This window comes from Micromesistius poutassou (assembly GCF_964030765.1).
Source record: "Micromesistius poutassou genome assembly, contig: SCAFFOLD_5074, whole genome shotgun sequence".
Classification (NCBI taxonomy): domain Eukaryota; kingdom Metazoa; phylum Chordata; class Actinopteri; order Gadiformes; family Gadidae; genus Micromesistius; species Micromesistius poutassou.
The window spans coordinates 1-17,972 of NW_028177201.1; the positions used below are offsets into that span (position 1 = coordinate 1).

Consider the following 17,972-nt stretch of genomic DNA (forward strand, 5'->3'; position numbering starts at 1 on the left):
TCACCGCCGAGACGATCACCGCATCGTAACCGCAGAGACGTGATTACCGGGCCCCAGGGTGCGGCCCCGGTCCTCCGTCCGGCCCGTCAGCTTGGGGTGGAGGTGACACTTGGCGTCCTTGATCTTGAAGGACGCCGTCTGCTTCACCGGCGGCGCCAGAGTCTCTACAGGAAGGAGACAGGAGGAGCACACTAGAACATCAACACTCTTATCGCCGCGGGAACCCCACTCACTGCCCAGGCAGGGACACTGCGGCGGGAGGGGAGGGGAGGGGAGGGAGGGGGGGAGGGGGGCGGCACGGAGCACCGGCAGGAAGTGATGTGTGGAGGATGATGATGATGATGATGTTGATGTTGATGTTTGTGATGATGAAGAGGGTGACATGTGCTTTAATGGTACGTGTATGAGGAGTATAAAGGGGAGGGGGGGGGGGGGGGGGGGGGTTGTTGGCGGGCGAACCTATGCAGCTCTGACTGTTGCTGGCATTGAGCCTGGAAGAAGACTTTCCTCTGACGATGGGGATGCCACAACTTACTGAGTAGCTGCTGTCTGACTCTGCAACACATGGCAGAAGAGAAGGCAAATGTAACCGAGACGCTCAACGCTCGGGTTCATATTTGGATTATTATTGCGGACGTGGCGATGTTGTTTGTGGGTTAGTTTGTGGGTGTTGCCATGGGAGCCGAGGTGCGCTACCTGCTAGGTAATGGGCCTTAGAGGAACAGGTGAGAGAACAGCTCTCCTTCCTGCCCGCCTTGCTACAGGTCAGTGTGGCCTTCGGCGCTATGAGACCGGCGGGACATTTCACCAGCTCTAAGAGAACACAAAGCACACAACAACATGTAAAAGTGAACCACACACAGCGCTCTCAAACCCCTGGCGCCCCCCAAAACCAACCAACCGCATGCTACTAATGTGAATATAAACTGCCGAAGCAGCTGTTCCAAACAGAACTTTGCTCAGCTGTTCTGCTCTTCTGCACATTTGAATCGGTTGTGGCTGTTGTTGACCACCAGGGGGCAGTGCAGGCACATACATACCGATGCAGTCTTTCCTGTTCCAGTGCAGCTTGAATCCTGGCGGACAGGTACACTCGTAGCCGCCCAGCGTGTTGACGCAGCCGTACTTGCAGCCCCCGCGGTTTATACTGCACTCGTCAATATCTGTGGGAACATGGATTTTATGATTTTATTATTTATTACTAGGGCCGTTTTTCATCTAGCCTCTATAGCGTTTTCAGAAGGTGCTCTGGAGTGGAGTTGGTGGAAGATGAAAAAAAGACTCAAAAACTAGTATTAGCACAAAAAAACCCCGAAACGTTTCGATGAAGTTAAGATTTAAGAGGAACCAGACGGAGGGCCGCACTTAATTAAGCATTCCGGTGACGTCACTCCGATAAACAACGTCAGAAGTTGAGAGTTGATTAACGAGCGTGTCAAACAGAAGTGATTGGTTGTTTTCCCTGTTCCCCATGTGGCATTTCATTGGTTCAGAGGCCCTGACAACTCTTGATATTTGGGTGGGTGCACCGGTGTACCAGAGGCAGGGACCGGCCAGGGTCTGAAGAAACCCTGGAGGGGTCACAGTGCACCGGAGAGAGAGAGACAGAGAGAGGAGGGGGTACAGAGAGAGAGAGGGGGGGGGGGGGGAGGAAGAGAGATGTATAAATATATAGAGAGGGGGGAGGGGGGGGGAGACGGAGGGAGGGGGACGGCGGCACACCAGAGAGATTCAGCGGCGGGTGATTGATGATGCGCTGTGCCGATATGAAATGTGCTCCCCCGTCCCGTTCAATAATTCACGGGAGAGCGGGAGACGAGGAGCGACGCGAGCGCAGCGCCGCCGCTCTCCCAGATTGAAGATGATGACTTCATCAGCTGTGTTTAGACTGTAGCGAGCGCTGAGGCAGCGCGCGGTGAGTAATGCACGTCTCACCAGGGCACCCTCGCACGCTCTCCTCTCAAAGGGAGGATGCCGGTTTGATGGGCCGATGTGGGATCCTCTCCTGCATCGAGTGTGACTCAACGTATGGGCCCCGTAGGACCCTTCCCTCCTTTGGGTCTTTGTTCTGAATTGAATGGATGGTAATACATCTTCGGTGTAAACCAGGAAGGCCTTCCACATAGGGGCGTCGGTGTGTGTGTGTGCGTGTGCGTGTTTGTGCACGTGCGTGTCTGTGTGCGAGTAAGGGAGTGACTGAGTGTGCGCGCTTGTGTGTTCGGTGTGTGTGTGTGTGTGTGTCTGACGATGGCTTTTCTCTGTTTAAACACAAACGCTTTGTGATCACATATTCCCAAAGTGTATACACACAGAATCCATTTGTGTGTGTGTGTGTGTGTGTGTGTGTGTGTGTGTGTGTGAACGTTAAAAGCCCCTCGGTGTGTCAGCGGGGCTGAGCGCTAGGTGCCACTGTAATTGCCGCTTGCCGAGGTCTGTAATTTCTCCCTCGCCTCACCTCACCAGACAGTACGACTCCATTGTTCCGCCGCCCTGAACAAATCTCCAACGCGCACCGCGCTCATCATCCATCAAAGCTCTCGTTGTTTTCAGGGGGATGACCAAACCTCGCGTCACGAAGAGCGGGCCGCTTCTGCAGCTCTCGCTGTCTCGCCGTCTGTCCGGTCGTCGGTTTTCCACACCGTCGCTGCGAAGGTGTGGGTTACCGGCGGTGGGGGGGGGGGGGGGCACGCCGGGAACGTCCTACATGTTTAGGCCTGGGCCTGCCTCCTTTGTGATGCATGTCGTTTGGTTTATGCGACCAAGAGTCCAACTCAAATGACCGCCACGTTGCGAGTGTCTGGAGATCTCCCCAGAGGAGAGATGAGGATGATGATGATGATGATGATGATGAGGATGATGATGACAGACCTTGGCAGGCAGCTCTTAAAGTACTCTCAGCGCCCCTCTGGAGCCCATACAGCTCGGTGGTGGCCTTTGCTTTGGGTTTTCGGGTGGTTTACTGTATAGTCGTCGGACGCCCCGGGAGGAGGCTCGCCTCACCGCTGTTTAGGACAGCAGTAGGTTAGGAAGTGGGTTTTTGTGTGTCCGGGAGCGCCATCAAACTCTGTGTTTTTGGAGAGCAGACGGACTGAAAGCGAGCGCTCAGAGGGACGTGAGGAGAGAGAAACATCTGTGGCCGACCCACACACACACACACACACACACACACACACGTGGAACCCTTTTCACATACAATTTAAATAATGTTCTCTTCTACATTGAGGGTCCTGAACGATAACGGTTCATTTGCATTCATTTAAATTACTTTCTCATTTTGAAACAAGTCTGTTATGAATTTTATGTTTTGGTTTTCTCTGTATATGTTTGTTATTCCTCCAGTCTTTTCTGGATATGCGTATCTTTGTGCTGGGTTCGAGTAGACTGAACAACAGAGAGAGAGAGAGACAGACAGACAGACAGAGCAAGAGACTCATTGCAAAGTTACAATGTATTCCAAGTGCATGTAGTGTCTCTTGCCTTCCTGAACACCTACTGTGTGGCCCTTGGGCAACAGCAGCAGAATCAAAACCACTGATAAACAGAGACACCTCAGACACACACACTCACACACACACCTCAGATCCACACACTGACACACACCTCAGACACACACACTCACACACACACACACACACACACACACTCACTCACACACCTCAGACGCGCACACACACACACATACAGGCCATCAAAGCAAAGCCCAAATGAAAACCCCCTCTCCCTCCGTGTCCCGTGGACCTGGATCCCGTCCCCCTCCTGATACCCAGGGGGGGGGGGGGGGTGGGGCTGGTCTCCCCTATCTGGTCCCCAGCAGCCTTGGTCTACCTGCCACTGCCCCCCCCCCCACCCCCGCCTCCCCACCACTCTCTCTACATCTCGTGAAGCAGAGATTTCACCACACCTTTCTCTGTGTTCCCATTGGCTCCCTGAGCTGGTTCTTTACTGGTAGCTCGGGGGACGAGGAGGGGGGGGGGTGCAACAGGAAATTGCGGGAGGGAGCGAAAGGAAGAAAAAAGGGAAAAAAAGGTGCGTTGGTGTTGGACTGTGGAAAATGAATGGTGCCCCCTCACCTCCGCAGTGGGCCAGGCCGTACAGAACGTGGCCTTTATGACACAGGCACTGGAAGCTGCCTGCAGAGTTGACGCAGGAATGGTCGCAGGCTCTGTCAAAAGAACATTCGTCAATGTCTGTGAGGGAGAGAGAGAAAGAGAGAGAGAGAGAGAGAGAGAGAGGGGGAGAGCGAGGGAGAGAGAGGGGTGAGAGGGAGAGAGAGGGGAACAATTAGAACATTCAAAGCTAGTGTTTAATAAACAGATTTGTATCCGTGACTTTTTCAAACAAATCTGTCTTTTGTCACAAGTTGCTCATAACTGGCTTTTGTCAAAAGAAATGACGTGACAAAAAAAAGAAAGAAAATCAGAAAAAATAAAGATTGTGATTGGAGCTGGTCATTTGGTCTCAAGTTTTTACCGCCCCCTACCCACCAGCAACACCCCCGTTCCAATGTTCTTCACTTGAGGGTTTTTTTTTTTAAAGGGAAAACACATTTTGAAATCCTTTAGATCTGGGGCCACGTGGGAATCATCAGCCTAACAATGATAGATGTCCTTGTAAGTCAGCAAAGGCCTCACATCCTCTCCGTGTTCTGAAGTATATAAATGCGAACTATCATTATATCTGGTAAAGGTCATCCATGAATGACAGTCACAAACAGAGAAAAAAATACCAGGAGGACATTATGCCACAGACAACTTCTTGTTTTCTTAAAGCTGTAAACTGAAAAAGCAGAGTGGAGCCATCTACTATGGGTCAGTAATTTACTGTGGGTCAGTCATCTACTGTGGGTCTACTGTGGGTCAGTCATCTACTGATGATAGATCTACTGCGTCCTTATTGATTTGTTATTACCAAGGAAACATACCAATATTGAGTCATTAACTTAATCCTGCTACCTGGTCTTAATTGGTAAAATTCCTGTATCACACATCCACAAGGATTCCACATGAAGTTCGTGATCGTGTGCAGTCAACATTCATTAGGAATCAGTTTTTATTTGTATTTAGTCAGCCATTCCCTGGTCCCGGGCGCTGTGCGTGCTGCCTGGGCACCAGGGGGACAGGGATGGCAGTCAGTACCGCGGGGGAAGGTGATTTTGTCAGAGTTGTTTCTGGCATGCACGCGTTGCTTTGATGTTTTGTAGTTTGAGAAAGAGAGAACAAAAGGTGGTTACCTTGAAGGACCAGCCCTACAAATTCTGACATAGTTTGAACAGTCGGCAAATTGTCACAATGGGCTTAATCCCTCAAAACAGTGAAACTCTTTCCTCTCCGTAGAGAATGCATAACTTGGCAGGCCCTTTGTGTGAGCACCTCAGACCTGGGGTTGAGATTAAAAGCTTATTAAGTGATCAGCTTACAGAGAGAGCAGACAGGATGTCTTAACCACTTGGGGAGGCCCAATGCGCTGATGTCAAACAAAAAAAGGTTGAAAAAGAAAACAAACGTTTCATTCTTTTCATTTTACCATTGCGCAAACAAGGAAGGACAAAAAAAGATAGGTCTCACAGGGGAAATACATTTGATTTGGTGTGAAAGATAGCGCTGTCTGAGCTCTGGGTCTGAACAGGTTGTGGAGAGGTCAATACAGTGTACAAATACAACAAGAACAAATAAATGACGCACCATGACGGAATATATATCTTCTTCCTACCACCAATGGTTATTCATTTTAAAACAGCAATGTGAGTGAATTCAGAGGCCACTGTCTTCATCAAATCAAATCAGCGCACACTAACAAAATGCATTATGAAATGCAAAATGTGAATGCATTGAACTAAGTTGTTACCACGACTGAACCTCTCTGATCATCATGTCGTGGACGTTGGTAGTTGAGCATATGGGAAAAAACAAGATCACAGTGCAGGCTGTAGACTTAACCTGGCCTTTACAAATTGCTTTATTCCTACTGCCATTAACCTCTGGAATTAACCTTTAAAAACTGTAAAACTACCAGACCCAGTCCAATGAGATGGATGTTTTCCCGGTGTGAGCCAAGTGTGTCTCAAGATGCTTCTCCGTCGAAGCTCTACGATAGACAATAACTTTACAATAGACAATAACTTTACGATAGACAATAACTTTCCATATTCCATCTTCCAACCATGTTAGCTGCTGATGCGGGGGGCCTCTCCCCCAACTCCACAACGCACCACAAGGAACCATTCTGATCCTCACACCAGGCTCTCTCTCAGCTTCTGCTGACTCACCGGCCCCGGGTCAGGACGGGCCCCTGGGAGCCCGGGCTTTAACCCCTGACCCCCTGACTTCCACCCTTGTGGAAAAAACAAAACAAAAAAAACACCAAAACAACAGAAAAAAAGACCAAAACAATCCAGGGCATGCAAATCAGGCGGGGACAAAAGGAGCGGAGAGACAAAGAGAGACAACTACTGTTTACCCAGAGCAGATAAGAGCCTTATCTCCAACACCTCCTCCCATCTCCCACAGCCCCTGCCTGGCCCTGGCATCTGATAACGCCTGCCTGCCAATGTTCTCGTCCTAGATTAGCAGGAGGAGCAGGAGGAGGAGGGGGGAGAAGGGGGCGGAGGGGGGGGGGGGGGAGGATGGAGGGTGAGGTGGGGTGAGGTGTGGGGGAGGGGGGGGGGGGAGGGGGGTGGGAAGATGGAGGAGGTCTGAGGAATGCTGGGAGAGGTTTAGCGGGGCTGGGCCAGACATGCCTTGTCCTGAGTGATGGCCGCGCTCGCTGACAGCAGGGAAACACCGTGACTGTTCAAACTGAGATAAACACACGGTGTGGCTTACACAGCTCAACGCCTCGCCCGCAACACACGACACACACACACACACACCGCCACACAGACACACGACACACACACACACACACACCGCCACACAGACACACACCGCCACACAGACACACACCTCAACGCCTCGCCGCCACACACCTCAACGCCTCGCCGCAACACACCACCATGCCGCAACACACACCACCCAACTGCGCTTTTTGGGGCTGGTTTTTCTGTGGCGTTAAACCCACCGGCTAAAGTGTCAACAGGGCGTGAGCTGGAGGTGAATGAAGACGTTTTAGGGGGCTGGGTGGAGAGGGCCGGTGGACTCGCCCCGGCGGGGCGTCTGGTGGGGAGCGCTGCACTCGTGCCACCAGGTGGATTAAAAACGTTTCAATGACGTTTGGCGATATCAGACGAGAAAAACAAACAAACATAGAGAAAAAAAAAAAAAAAAACTCACGCTGGCGAGTCACCAGACTTTGGATATAAAACGAAGAGGGAAAAAAATGTAATAAGAAGAATGAAATAATAATTGCCGTTTGTGAATGGCTGACGCCAAATTCAGTGGCTGACACGAGCGGCGGCGGTGGCGGAGGAGGAGGAGGAGGAGGGGCCACTGCGCGAGGAGGGGCCCGACCGTCCAATGCGGGGCCCCGACCGTCCAATATGCGGGGCCCCGTGTGGACGGCAGGGCCCCCGCGCGGACAGAGAGATGTAGCAGAAAGGTGCAGCGGAGCGTGTGGGCCTGACATGTCCTCACTCAACGGGGGGGGCGGAGTGTGCGGGGGTGGGGGGGGGGGTAACTTTTATCACAAGCCCTTCTCCAGAGACAAAACAGCCCGTCTCCCAACAGGCGGGCCGCCGTTCCCACAGCGGCCCTCATGGCCCCTGGAATGGAGCACGGCCGACTTGGTGGCGGCACGTTGCCATGACGAAGGTGCGGACATTCCGACACGTACCGACCGTACTTGAGAAATGTCGAGCGCAAAAGAAAAAGAAGAAAAAGCATCGCCGCCGCATAAACCAGGGAAGAAGACAACAGCTCTACGTGACATGTATTTTGGTCGACCACATGACAAATGGCGCTGCGGCGTTGCCCCGGCGATGGATTTAATTTGATGCTCCGGCAGCAGGGGGAAAAAAAACAACAAGCAGAAATGTCTGGCATGACACTGATGTGTACCAGGCTGGGTATTGATTGACCACATCAATAAAGACACAAGGGCAACACAAAAGGCATGTCATCTGTTTTTCCACTCCGAGAGAGAGAGAGAGAGAGAGAGAGAGAGACAGAGACAGAGACAGAGAGGGGCGGGAGAGAGAGAGTGAGAGAAAGAGAGAGAGAGAGCAAGAGAGACAGAGAAAGAGAGAGTGAGAGCGAGAAAGTGAGAGAAAGAGAGAGAGAGAGCGAGAGAGAAAGAGAGAGAGAGAGAGCGAGAGAGAGAGCCCAGCACTGCGCTCCACCCTGGCCTGTATTCCTTCCCCAGATGTTCCTGTCGCGGGGCGGCCCCCGATTCATCCCGGGGACCCAGAGGTTTGGGAGCAGCAGCAGCTCTTAATTCCCCACACCTGTGTTTCGGCCCGTGGCAAAACTCTTTATTTGTTCTGCGGTGAGGCTCCCCCCGGCTCCCGCAGAGCGATGGCTACCACCGAGCCGAACAGGCAAACAAGTCAGGGAGAGGCCAGGCCGGCCGGCGGCTGGCTACCGGCCCACAATCACCACCAGGAAGCCTGCAGCCATCCCTAACCCCAACCCATCCTCAATCACAGCATCCCAGTGTGGGGGAGAGAGACAGCGCTGCATGACGCCCGCTTAAAGAGATGCAAGCACATCGATGGTCTCACCTAGCACTTGTAAGCGCTTTGCATTTGTTTCTATGAATATCTTTATTGTACCGACAGCGATATATATACACATATATATATATATATATACATTTCTTTATTCTGACAAATGTAATGATTGTAAGTCGGGATAAAAGCATCTGCTAAACGTCGTAAATGTCTCTCCCGTACATGTGTGGTTTTTCTGCTACGCCCGTCGTGGTGCAGGTCATCAAAGAAAGGTAGCGAAACACAAGTGTTTACCTTGACAGGTCCTCTCGTTGGTCAGCAGCTTGTAGCCCTTCTTGCAGCTGCACTCGAAGCTGCCCACCGTGTTGCGGCACACGTGGTCGCAGCCGCCGTTGTTGAGACGGCACTCGTCGATGTCTGAGCACAAGAGGAACACGGTTCAGACACAGAGGATCAAAGACCCGCCACGGAGGGAACCCTGGGCGCGGAGACAACGCGGTTACGGCGGCGGCGGCGGCGCGGTCGGCGTGCGTAAACATCAGGGCCCGGTAAAGCAGGTCATGATGTTGCCTCGCTAGGCCAAGGGGCTTCATTTTTTGCAGGTGAAGGAATTACTTGCAGCATTACATTGAAGGCCGTTAAAATGGTTAAGAGGAAAAAAGAGAAATACATGTGGTGGTAACTACATGCAGCCCTGCGAATAGAAAACTTTAATTGCGGCGGGGGCTATGCTCTCTCTCGCTCTCTGTGTCTCCATCTTTGTTGGATTATCCTCATTAGGTTCCTGGCCAATACCTGATCAATATATCATCTACCCGCGCCGGCTTTGAAGCCTCGGCACGTTGGCCGTTCCGCAGTGTTTCCGATTAATCCGAAATAATCGAGGCATCCATCTCCGGGGGGAGCCTTCCTCATCTGGCTAGCATCATCACATCTAAACGTAATAAAATAATCCTGTCCTTGTCTCACCAGAACCCCCCCCCCCCCCACTCCCGGTACTTCAGAAGTCCCAAGCCTGACGCCCCCCCCCTCCACCCACCCCCCCCCCACCACCCCCCGCCCCGGTACTTCAGAGGTCCTGGGCTTGCCGCCGTGAGGGACTCACTGTCTACTCCTGCCAGTTGTTGCCTGGAATTGTTTTTTGTTCTTTCCCTCTCGACTCGAGCTAATAAAAGCCAACCCACTTTTATCGGAGTTGTTAAGAATAGCGTTATTAGCCCTGCAGGGAAATCATACTCTCCGATGATTCCACCGTTCCTTCGGAGAAAGGAAAGAGGAAAGGGCGGGCTGGGGGAGGGGGGGAGGGGGGGGAGGGGAACAGACGGTCTATTTCTTTGAAAATCATTTTGTTTGTTATTTTCCGTCTCTCTCCTTTTCTTTCTCCCCCTCTTTGTTCATTTGCTCTTTTCTTTAGTATGCTCTCCAGTCTCGTGAACACTGCGGGGATTTGCGGCGTGCCGTGTTTACGCAGTGTTAGGGAGGAAGGACATTTTCATAAACAAATGCTAATGAAGGAAAACCATATCTCTCCACCATAATAAAGAGAACAATGGATATATGAATACATTTAATGGAGAAAACCTCAGGCATTGCAAAATGTTACTAAGAAAAAAAATGATAAATCAAAACAATAACAGCCCGGGAACAAGTTCAATAAAAATAAGGATGTTGTTAATGAATAAAATAAGCTTGGAAGAAGTGCTTATGTTGGTATAAGAGCGTGGTGTGAGTGAGTGAACATCTGAACCGGCCAGACGCCAGGGACATTCTGAGACGGTGATGGAGAGGAGAACACCGGGCCCCTGAGGGTCTGGGGGTGGATCAGGGGTCTGTGTGTGTGTGTGTGTGTGTGTATGTGTGTGTGTATGTGCGCGTGCGCTCTTGTGCATGCGTGCGTGCGTGTGTGTGTAGACCAAGGGTGTGTGTGTGTTTGTGTGTGTGTGTGGACCAGGTGTGTGTAGACCGGGGGTGTGTGTAAGGACCAGGATTGTGCGTTTGTTTGTGTGTTTAACCCATGGGTGCGTGTATATGTAGACCATGATTGCGTGTGTGAGTGTGCACGTGCATGCATGCGTGTGTGTGTGTGTGTGTGCATGCGTGCGTGCGCGTGCGTGCGTGTGGACCTGTCTGTACCTTTGCAGCTCTTGCGGTCGGGCTGCAGGGTGAAGCCCACCGGACAGCTGCAGCGGACCCCGGCCACGGCGTCGTGACACGTGCTGTCACAGCCGCCGTTGTTCACTGCACACGTCTCTGCGGGGAAACACAGAGACACTCATGAACACGCCCCCTCAGACAGACACTGAACAGAACCAAACACACACACACACACACACACACACACGTGTGCACAGGCACTCCCCTCTGTCTAAATCGTAGGAAGGCATGCCGATGCAAATGTCGAGATGTACGGTTAGTACGAAGACTAGAATGGAGGGCCGTCCGAGTGGCTCTTCAGTGGAGACAGTGTTCTACAGGAAGAAACGATGACGATATGATGCGGATGGAACGGAGAAGGAACCAGGGAACAGGAAGAAGGTTAGAGGTTAGCAGCACTTTAAAGAGTATGGTGCCTGAGGAGCTACAAGAGGGTCAAAGGTCAGACAATAGGAAAGGGTTAGAACCAAGTTGCTGCTGGTGCTGGTGTGTGTGTGTGTGTGTGTTTGCCCAAGGTGATCGTTATTACACAACCCGTGTGGATCCAGGGCAGTGCAGACAAAATATATAATTCCACCAGTTTCCTTTCATTTTGTTCAGAGCTTTCAGGCCTTCTCCGCCAGGAAAATAAAACGGTTTTCCCCGAGCGAAGCTAAATGTATTTGTTAAAATGGAGAAATAAGTGGTGGGAACGTTTTAGTCACTATTGATGAGCCCAGAGACGCTTCAGATACTGTTTAACCTAGCTCATAGAATAACACACGTAGTGTCTGTGACCGGGATCGATGGAACGAGAACCTGTTCCTTTTCGCCCCCACGCCTCACTAGAAAGCTGACCATTACCTACCAAATCTTACTTGGGAAGGATTTACCAAAAAACACACAGGAGGTACTCGAGTAGGCTAGTGTTTATGATTTGTTTGGGGGGGGTTATACCACGAGGAGAATCCCTAATCTTCATCGTTCGCAATCTTCATCGTTTCACCTAAATGGGAAACTGCAGCACAGCAGAACATATATATATGCATATGTATTTTGGGCTGATAGATCTAGGAAGGCGTGTTATCCATAATGGTTATGGCCCACCCCCACTTTGTGATACACTTTTTTGTACAGTCATGTACTAGGCATTATAATGAGCAATGTTGTTAATGAAATACACCACACAGTGTGGCGTTATACTATAGGTGTCCAAGGAGCTTAACCTTCTCAGACGCGGACGTCAAAACAAACCGCTGCCCAGCCGGAGCTCCACACACACACCCTGACTGGTGTCCCTCGGTTGTGACCCGGAGTTAAGACGTACAACGGACGTTTTCTCTAAATGACGGTCTTATTTTAGTAACCAAAAATAAGGGGCAAAATTACATTGATTGACTATTTGGAGGATTACACAAGAGATATTACCACGCCAACAAAACGAAAATGTTTTCGGGTTCACTGCTCATTTTAAACTCCTTCAGAGATAAGGGCCGAAGAATAAACGAAGAATAAAATGAACTGCGAGAGAGAGAAACAGGTGTTAAAAAAATTATTTCCACAAAAATAAAATCAAGAGCTCAGAAGAATTTGCGGGCAGAGGGGTGATGAACGCCCAAATACACTTTTCTGTCTGTGGTTGAAAAACAAAAAAAAACTCCATACCCCCTCATTTCACATAATAGGGAATCCATTTGGTAAAGTGATTCACATGCTGATCCGCGGCGCGTCGGAAAAACACACGAGGAGCCCGTGACTTTTGTGATGAGTCGGCGCGCTCCGCTGAGCTCCGGAGAGACATTAGGGGCCATTAGGGCAGAGAGGGCCCCATACCGCCGCCCCGCGCGGGACGGGTAATTGCAAGTGCGAGACGGCGCAGGGAGAGAGCTGGCAGACGGGGCAGACGAGACAATGTCGGGGCATGCCTAACGCAGAACGCTGGGTCATGCACTCATCATCATCTCCCCCCCCCCCCCCACCCCCCCCAGAAAAAAGTAAAAGTGATGATTACGTGTTAAGGAGAGGGGAAATAATATTTATGACACTGCTGGCTTTGTGAAGACGGCAAGAGGAGACACACACACACACACACACACACACACACACACACACACACACACACACACACACACACACACACACACACACACACACACACACACACACACAGAAAGACGTGTGGTATGTGTGTGGGTTGTGCGTTCCGAACGCCTCTCCCAGACACGTCCTGCCCCGGGACGAGACCCACAATTAGCAGCGGGCAGACGTTAGTAAATATTCCGGCTTATGATGATTCAGAGGGGCGGTGTGTTTGGTCTATCGCTGCGCTTCGCCACGGGTGTACGTTTCATACGGCGAGATTCGGTCGGTTTACTGGAAGACCTCTTCCAGAAGCCAGAGCGTTTTTTTGGGGGGGGGCTGTAGTAGGACAGCAACGCACCCTGACGTCATGGCGGCGCCGCCGCCGCGATCACAGGTATCACATGACGAGCGAGAGGGATGGAGGTCGCTATGGGTTTTATATCTATCTGGGTCGTCGGCTGCGCACCTCATACATTTGATGTTTAGGCTTTCACAAGAGGTTAAAAGCCTAAACATTTGACGCAGGTTACTGTGAACGCATTCAGCTTTGCTCAGGAAACAAGAACACATTGTGGTTAACACACTTAATAAGCATAACACGATTGTTAGTGTTCAAATGTGGCAAAGTATCATTTTATTACTCGGGTATTTGCATATCTTGCATTCCCACAGGTTCACCGGTTTCCTTTCCCATGCCTTTTTGATATTCTCAGCCCATCTCATCCCGACGAGGATTATCCGCAGTGTCAGTGAGTTCCCCTGATCGTAACTGGATCAGCATGCCGGGGCTTTTGAACCAGAGTGTTTACTTCATTGGCAAAATTCACATGGAAAGCGATCCATCTATACCCACAGTACAATGCCTCCGAGTGTTTGCACTGGGCTGTTCCTGTGGAGCGGAGAGGCGTATAGAGAGACAGGCCTTCCCTCCGTGTATCTGACACACGTCCTCTCGTACTCATCCCACAGATGACTCACTACTTAGTTTGAATTCCTCTCGTTCTGTGGCCGGGCAGCTGTGTTGTGGAAAGGTGTGGTTTTTTTGCGTGGCCAGTCAACGTTGTTATTGAAAGGGCATTCACAGAAGGAAGAGGAAGGAAGGGGTCAAAAGGTCAAGGGTCAGATGCCCCCTTCGAGATGGAAGAGATGGCCTGGTGGTCAAAGTGTGTAATAAGAGTGTGTGTGTGTGTGTGTGTGTGTGTGTGTGTGTGTGTGTCTATATGTGTGTGTTTGTGTGTGTGTTAAGCTAGCTTGCTCCTCTCCCCACACCCCCAGCGACCCCAGCCCAGACCCCCAGAGAGAGAGGAGTCAGAGGAACAGATATTTACCATTGGGGAACAGCTGTGGGGCTGCCTGGGGCTGGACGCTCCTCTCCCCTGCATACACACACACATACAAACATACACACATACAAACATACACACATACATACACACACACATACACACATACAAACATACACACATACACACATACATACACACACATACACACATACACACACACATACAAACATACACACATACATACACACATACACACATACACACATACACACATACACACATACACACACACACATACATACATACACACATACAAACATACACACATACACACAAACACATACACACAAACACATAACACATGCACACATACACATATACACGCATACACACACACATACACCCACACACGTACACATACAAGTACGTACGTACATACATACATACAATCATACACACAAACATACACACACACACACACGTACACACACATGTACACACACACACACACACACACACACACACACACACACATTGCAAAAACACGGCTTTAGTGTCCAACACATTTGAACTGTGGTTGAGCATAGTGGTGTAACAGAGAAGGTGGGCTTTAGGTAACCATGTGAACCCAACTCTAAGGTCCCGCCGGCTTCATCATATGGAAAGAGAGCGGGACAAAAGACATTCAGATATAATGATAATAATAATAATAATAATAATAATAATTAGAATCACCATAAAGCCGTACTTTTAAATCAAACACAACGCCAGTGTGTGCAGCCGGTAAAAACGCAGACGATGTTGAAAACGGTATGAAAGAAAGAAGGTACACGAGCGAAATCAACCCCGCCGCTCCACCGCAGCCAAGAACCGATCAAACGGCCTGACGTTCTGAATCCAAACACACACACACACAAAGAAACAGGAGGAGGTGGGGGGGGGGGGTAGCGATGACAGATCCTCTTCCAGCAGAGAGAGGCGAGAGAGAGGTGGTGTGCGTGGCAACGTGCGGTCCATCATGCAGAGACACCAGACGCAGACGGAGACGGCCGTCCCTCACAACGCCGGCGTGAGGCAGAGGCCCGGCAGCTGAGCCCGGGTGGGCTTAAGGCGAGCGCCGGCAAAGCGTTACACAGAGACGGAGCAGGTGGGTTAGTACTGCGATGCCCAACGGATCCGGGGTACACACACACACACACACACACACACCCACACACACACACACAGACAGACAGACCCCAGCTTGAGCGCCGAGCCTGTTGCTGGGAGGGTTTACCGAGGCTGTGTCCGTGCTGCGTCTTGGCGCTTGGCAGCCCTAAGGCGGCGGGCGTGGCTGTGACGCTGGGGCGTGTTTTGCGGCAGCCGCTTAAAATAAACTTTTGATTTGGGCGCCTCGGACCTGGCTCACGCACACCATCAAACAGGATCTGACCTGAACTTAACGGAACAAACGCGTGTTGATCCACAACCCCCTCTGAACCCGACTAGGTCCCGACTAGCCTAGAAACGTAGACGCCCCTAGCGGCAGCAAATTTAATTTGCAGCCAGGGGAGTCTAGCAACTCTCTGTTAGCTCGCGAGCTGGGAAAACCAAACTCTGGTCAGGCCAATTTTGTGTTGCGACGGTTCCGTGTGCCGTGCCGTCCCTGCTACATGATTGATTGTAGAGCTATCCTATTTGAAAGACAACCATTCATCTCACCCCTTGGTTTGAGGGAGCCGTGCCCATGGAGTATTCCCAGACCCAACATCTTGACGTGGGTCTGGCTTGCCAGGCTACGTCCCGATTGCTTAAGTCATAAATAAATAAATATAAAGACTTACTGCCCTTGAAAGATCTAGCTACTGTTCACTTTGTGACGGAGATTGACAAGTGTGCGAGTGCTTCTTCGATTGGGACGCTATCAAACTGCTCCATTTGGTGCAACGCCCCCCATCTTCAGACAGGCATCACACAGTCGTCTTCAGATGTCACTGAGCTGCCCACAACAGCTAGAGCCCCCCCCCTCCGGCTGACATGAACCCAGACTCACACATCAGACCGGAGATTAACACCTTGAGTCTGATGGCAGACAGGCTCAAATCTGTGTGAAGGGGGCTTTCACGTTCTTACGCTCTTACAAATTTGGCCGGTTGCTGAAGGCGGCGTTCTGAAAAAACGCGTAATTTGGCGAAAACAAACTGGGCCAGCATTTTATAAAGTTTATACAGGTTACACTGTGTAAACTGGCCACTGTAGGAATAACACCTGATTAATATCCGCTCCTCAAAGTGTCGTCCAATCGCGCAAATACGTGTTTTTCTTCAGGCAGAATATCTCTGTAAAGCCAACAGGAAACAAGCCTTAGCTCCGCCCCCTGGCAGTCTCTGGTTTCCGGCCCAGGCTCCGCGCCCCCCCGCCCCCCCAGAAGTCCTGCTATAGAAATATACTTAGCAGGACTGCTGGATCCCAGATTAACATAAACCCAACCCAACCTCCCCCCCGCCCCGGGGCAGCATGCCCCCAGTGGGCACCGTCACCAGTGATTGTCTGCCCTGCTACACCCGTGATTACTGATCAGAGCACGCGTCATGGAGGACCCTCTGAAATGTGAGCACCGTGTGTTTATGCTGTGTGCAGATGCATGCAGGGCTGCATGCGCACACAGCCCTTTACATGTATGATTCATACATGCCCCGATGTCTACACACACACACACACACACACGCACACACACACGCACACATACACACAAGTTTGCGTGTTTGTGTTTAAATTCCCTATTTCAACTATTGCAATGTCTTACTTTCAGGCTCTCTAGATTGTTTTGGTTGGGTTACATTACAGCTATGTGTATGTCACTGTGTGTGCGTGTGTGTGTGTGTGTGTGTGTGTATGTGTGTGTGTGTGTGTGTTAAGGGGTGGGCATAGGTTACTGTAAGCAGATCTTGAAAAGACTAACAATTTCACATGTTTGCATGTGTGTGCTATTTGTGGATGTTTATAATGTAAAGTATGCCTGCTCTCTACAGATATGTGATCGCTAACGGTACCAGTCAACTCGAACTTTAGGTCGATTGAAGAGAAATTTGAAATAGTTCCTGTGTGTGTGTGTGTGTGTGTGTGTGTGTGCACAAGCATGTGTTTGTAATTAACCACAACATAAACATTGAGGACAGAGAAACCAACGAGGACGAAGATATATCCATATCTCAAGAGTGCACTAACCTCACATAACACAATACTGTACACAATTAATTGCGTTGTCCGACCCGAGCTGTTAAAATACAATTTAAAGCAATGTATATTAATAGGAATGCGTTAGAAACAGACCATGAGAGGAGCACAGACACCAGCAGAGTCCACAGAGCGCTGAAAGAGCTCGACCACATAGACCCACCAACCAACAGACATGTTTAGGGGGGATGTTTAGTGAGTTAATGAATTGGAAATAGTATCTGTCAGTATCAGTTCTTGTGTGCAGACAGGCAACAAATAAAAATAAGCTGTCTAGACACTACTATTTTAGTTTAATTCAGTTTTGGGCATTTGGGCATTTTTAATATATGTCAAGTTTTCAAAAGGGACGTTTTCGAGTGAGTATATAATAAATAGTTGATTACAACTAGAACTTATGTGTATATGTGTGTGTGTGTGCGTGCGTGCGTGCGTGTGTGCGTGCGTGCGTGCGTGCGTGCGTGTGTGTGTGTGTGTGCAGCAGGCTCTCTACATTCCCGTCACTCTGGCCGTCAGGGGCTCATCCGCCACACTGTTTATGTTATCTTGGTTTTATTCACTAATCGAGCGTCTGGCAGACAGAGCACCCCGATATTATAAGAGCCGGGCGAGAGAGAGAGAGAAGAGAGAGAGAGAGAGAGAGAGAGAGAGAG

The 17,972-nt window shown here is 50.4% G+C and overlaps 1 protein-coding gene across 1 annotated transcript; it reads right to left on the reverse strand.

Moving 5' to 3' along the window:
- Positions 1-47: 47 nt before the first annotated feature.
- On the reverse strand, positions 48-15,853 carry LOC311376677 (signal peptide, CUB and EGF-like domain-containing protein 1; the record flags this gene model as incomplete). The annotated part of the gene is made up of 9 exons (XM_084491180.1): positions 48-164; positions 460-555; positions 697-813; positions 1,041-1,163; positions 4,071-4,187; positions 8,897-9,019; positions 10,736-10,852; positions 14,146-14,193; positions 15,805-15,853. Coding segments are annotated over 9 exons (907 nt in total), but the record flags the coding sequence as incomplete, so codon positions are not given.
- Between the last annotated feature and the right edge of the window lie 2,119 nt (positions 15,854-17,972).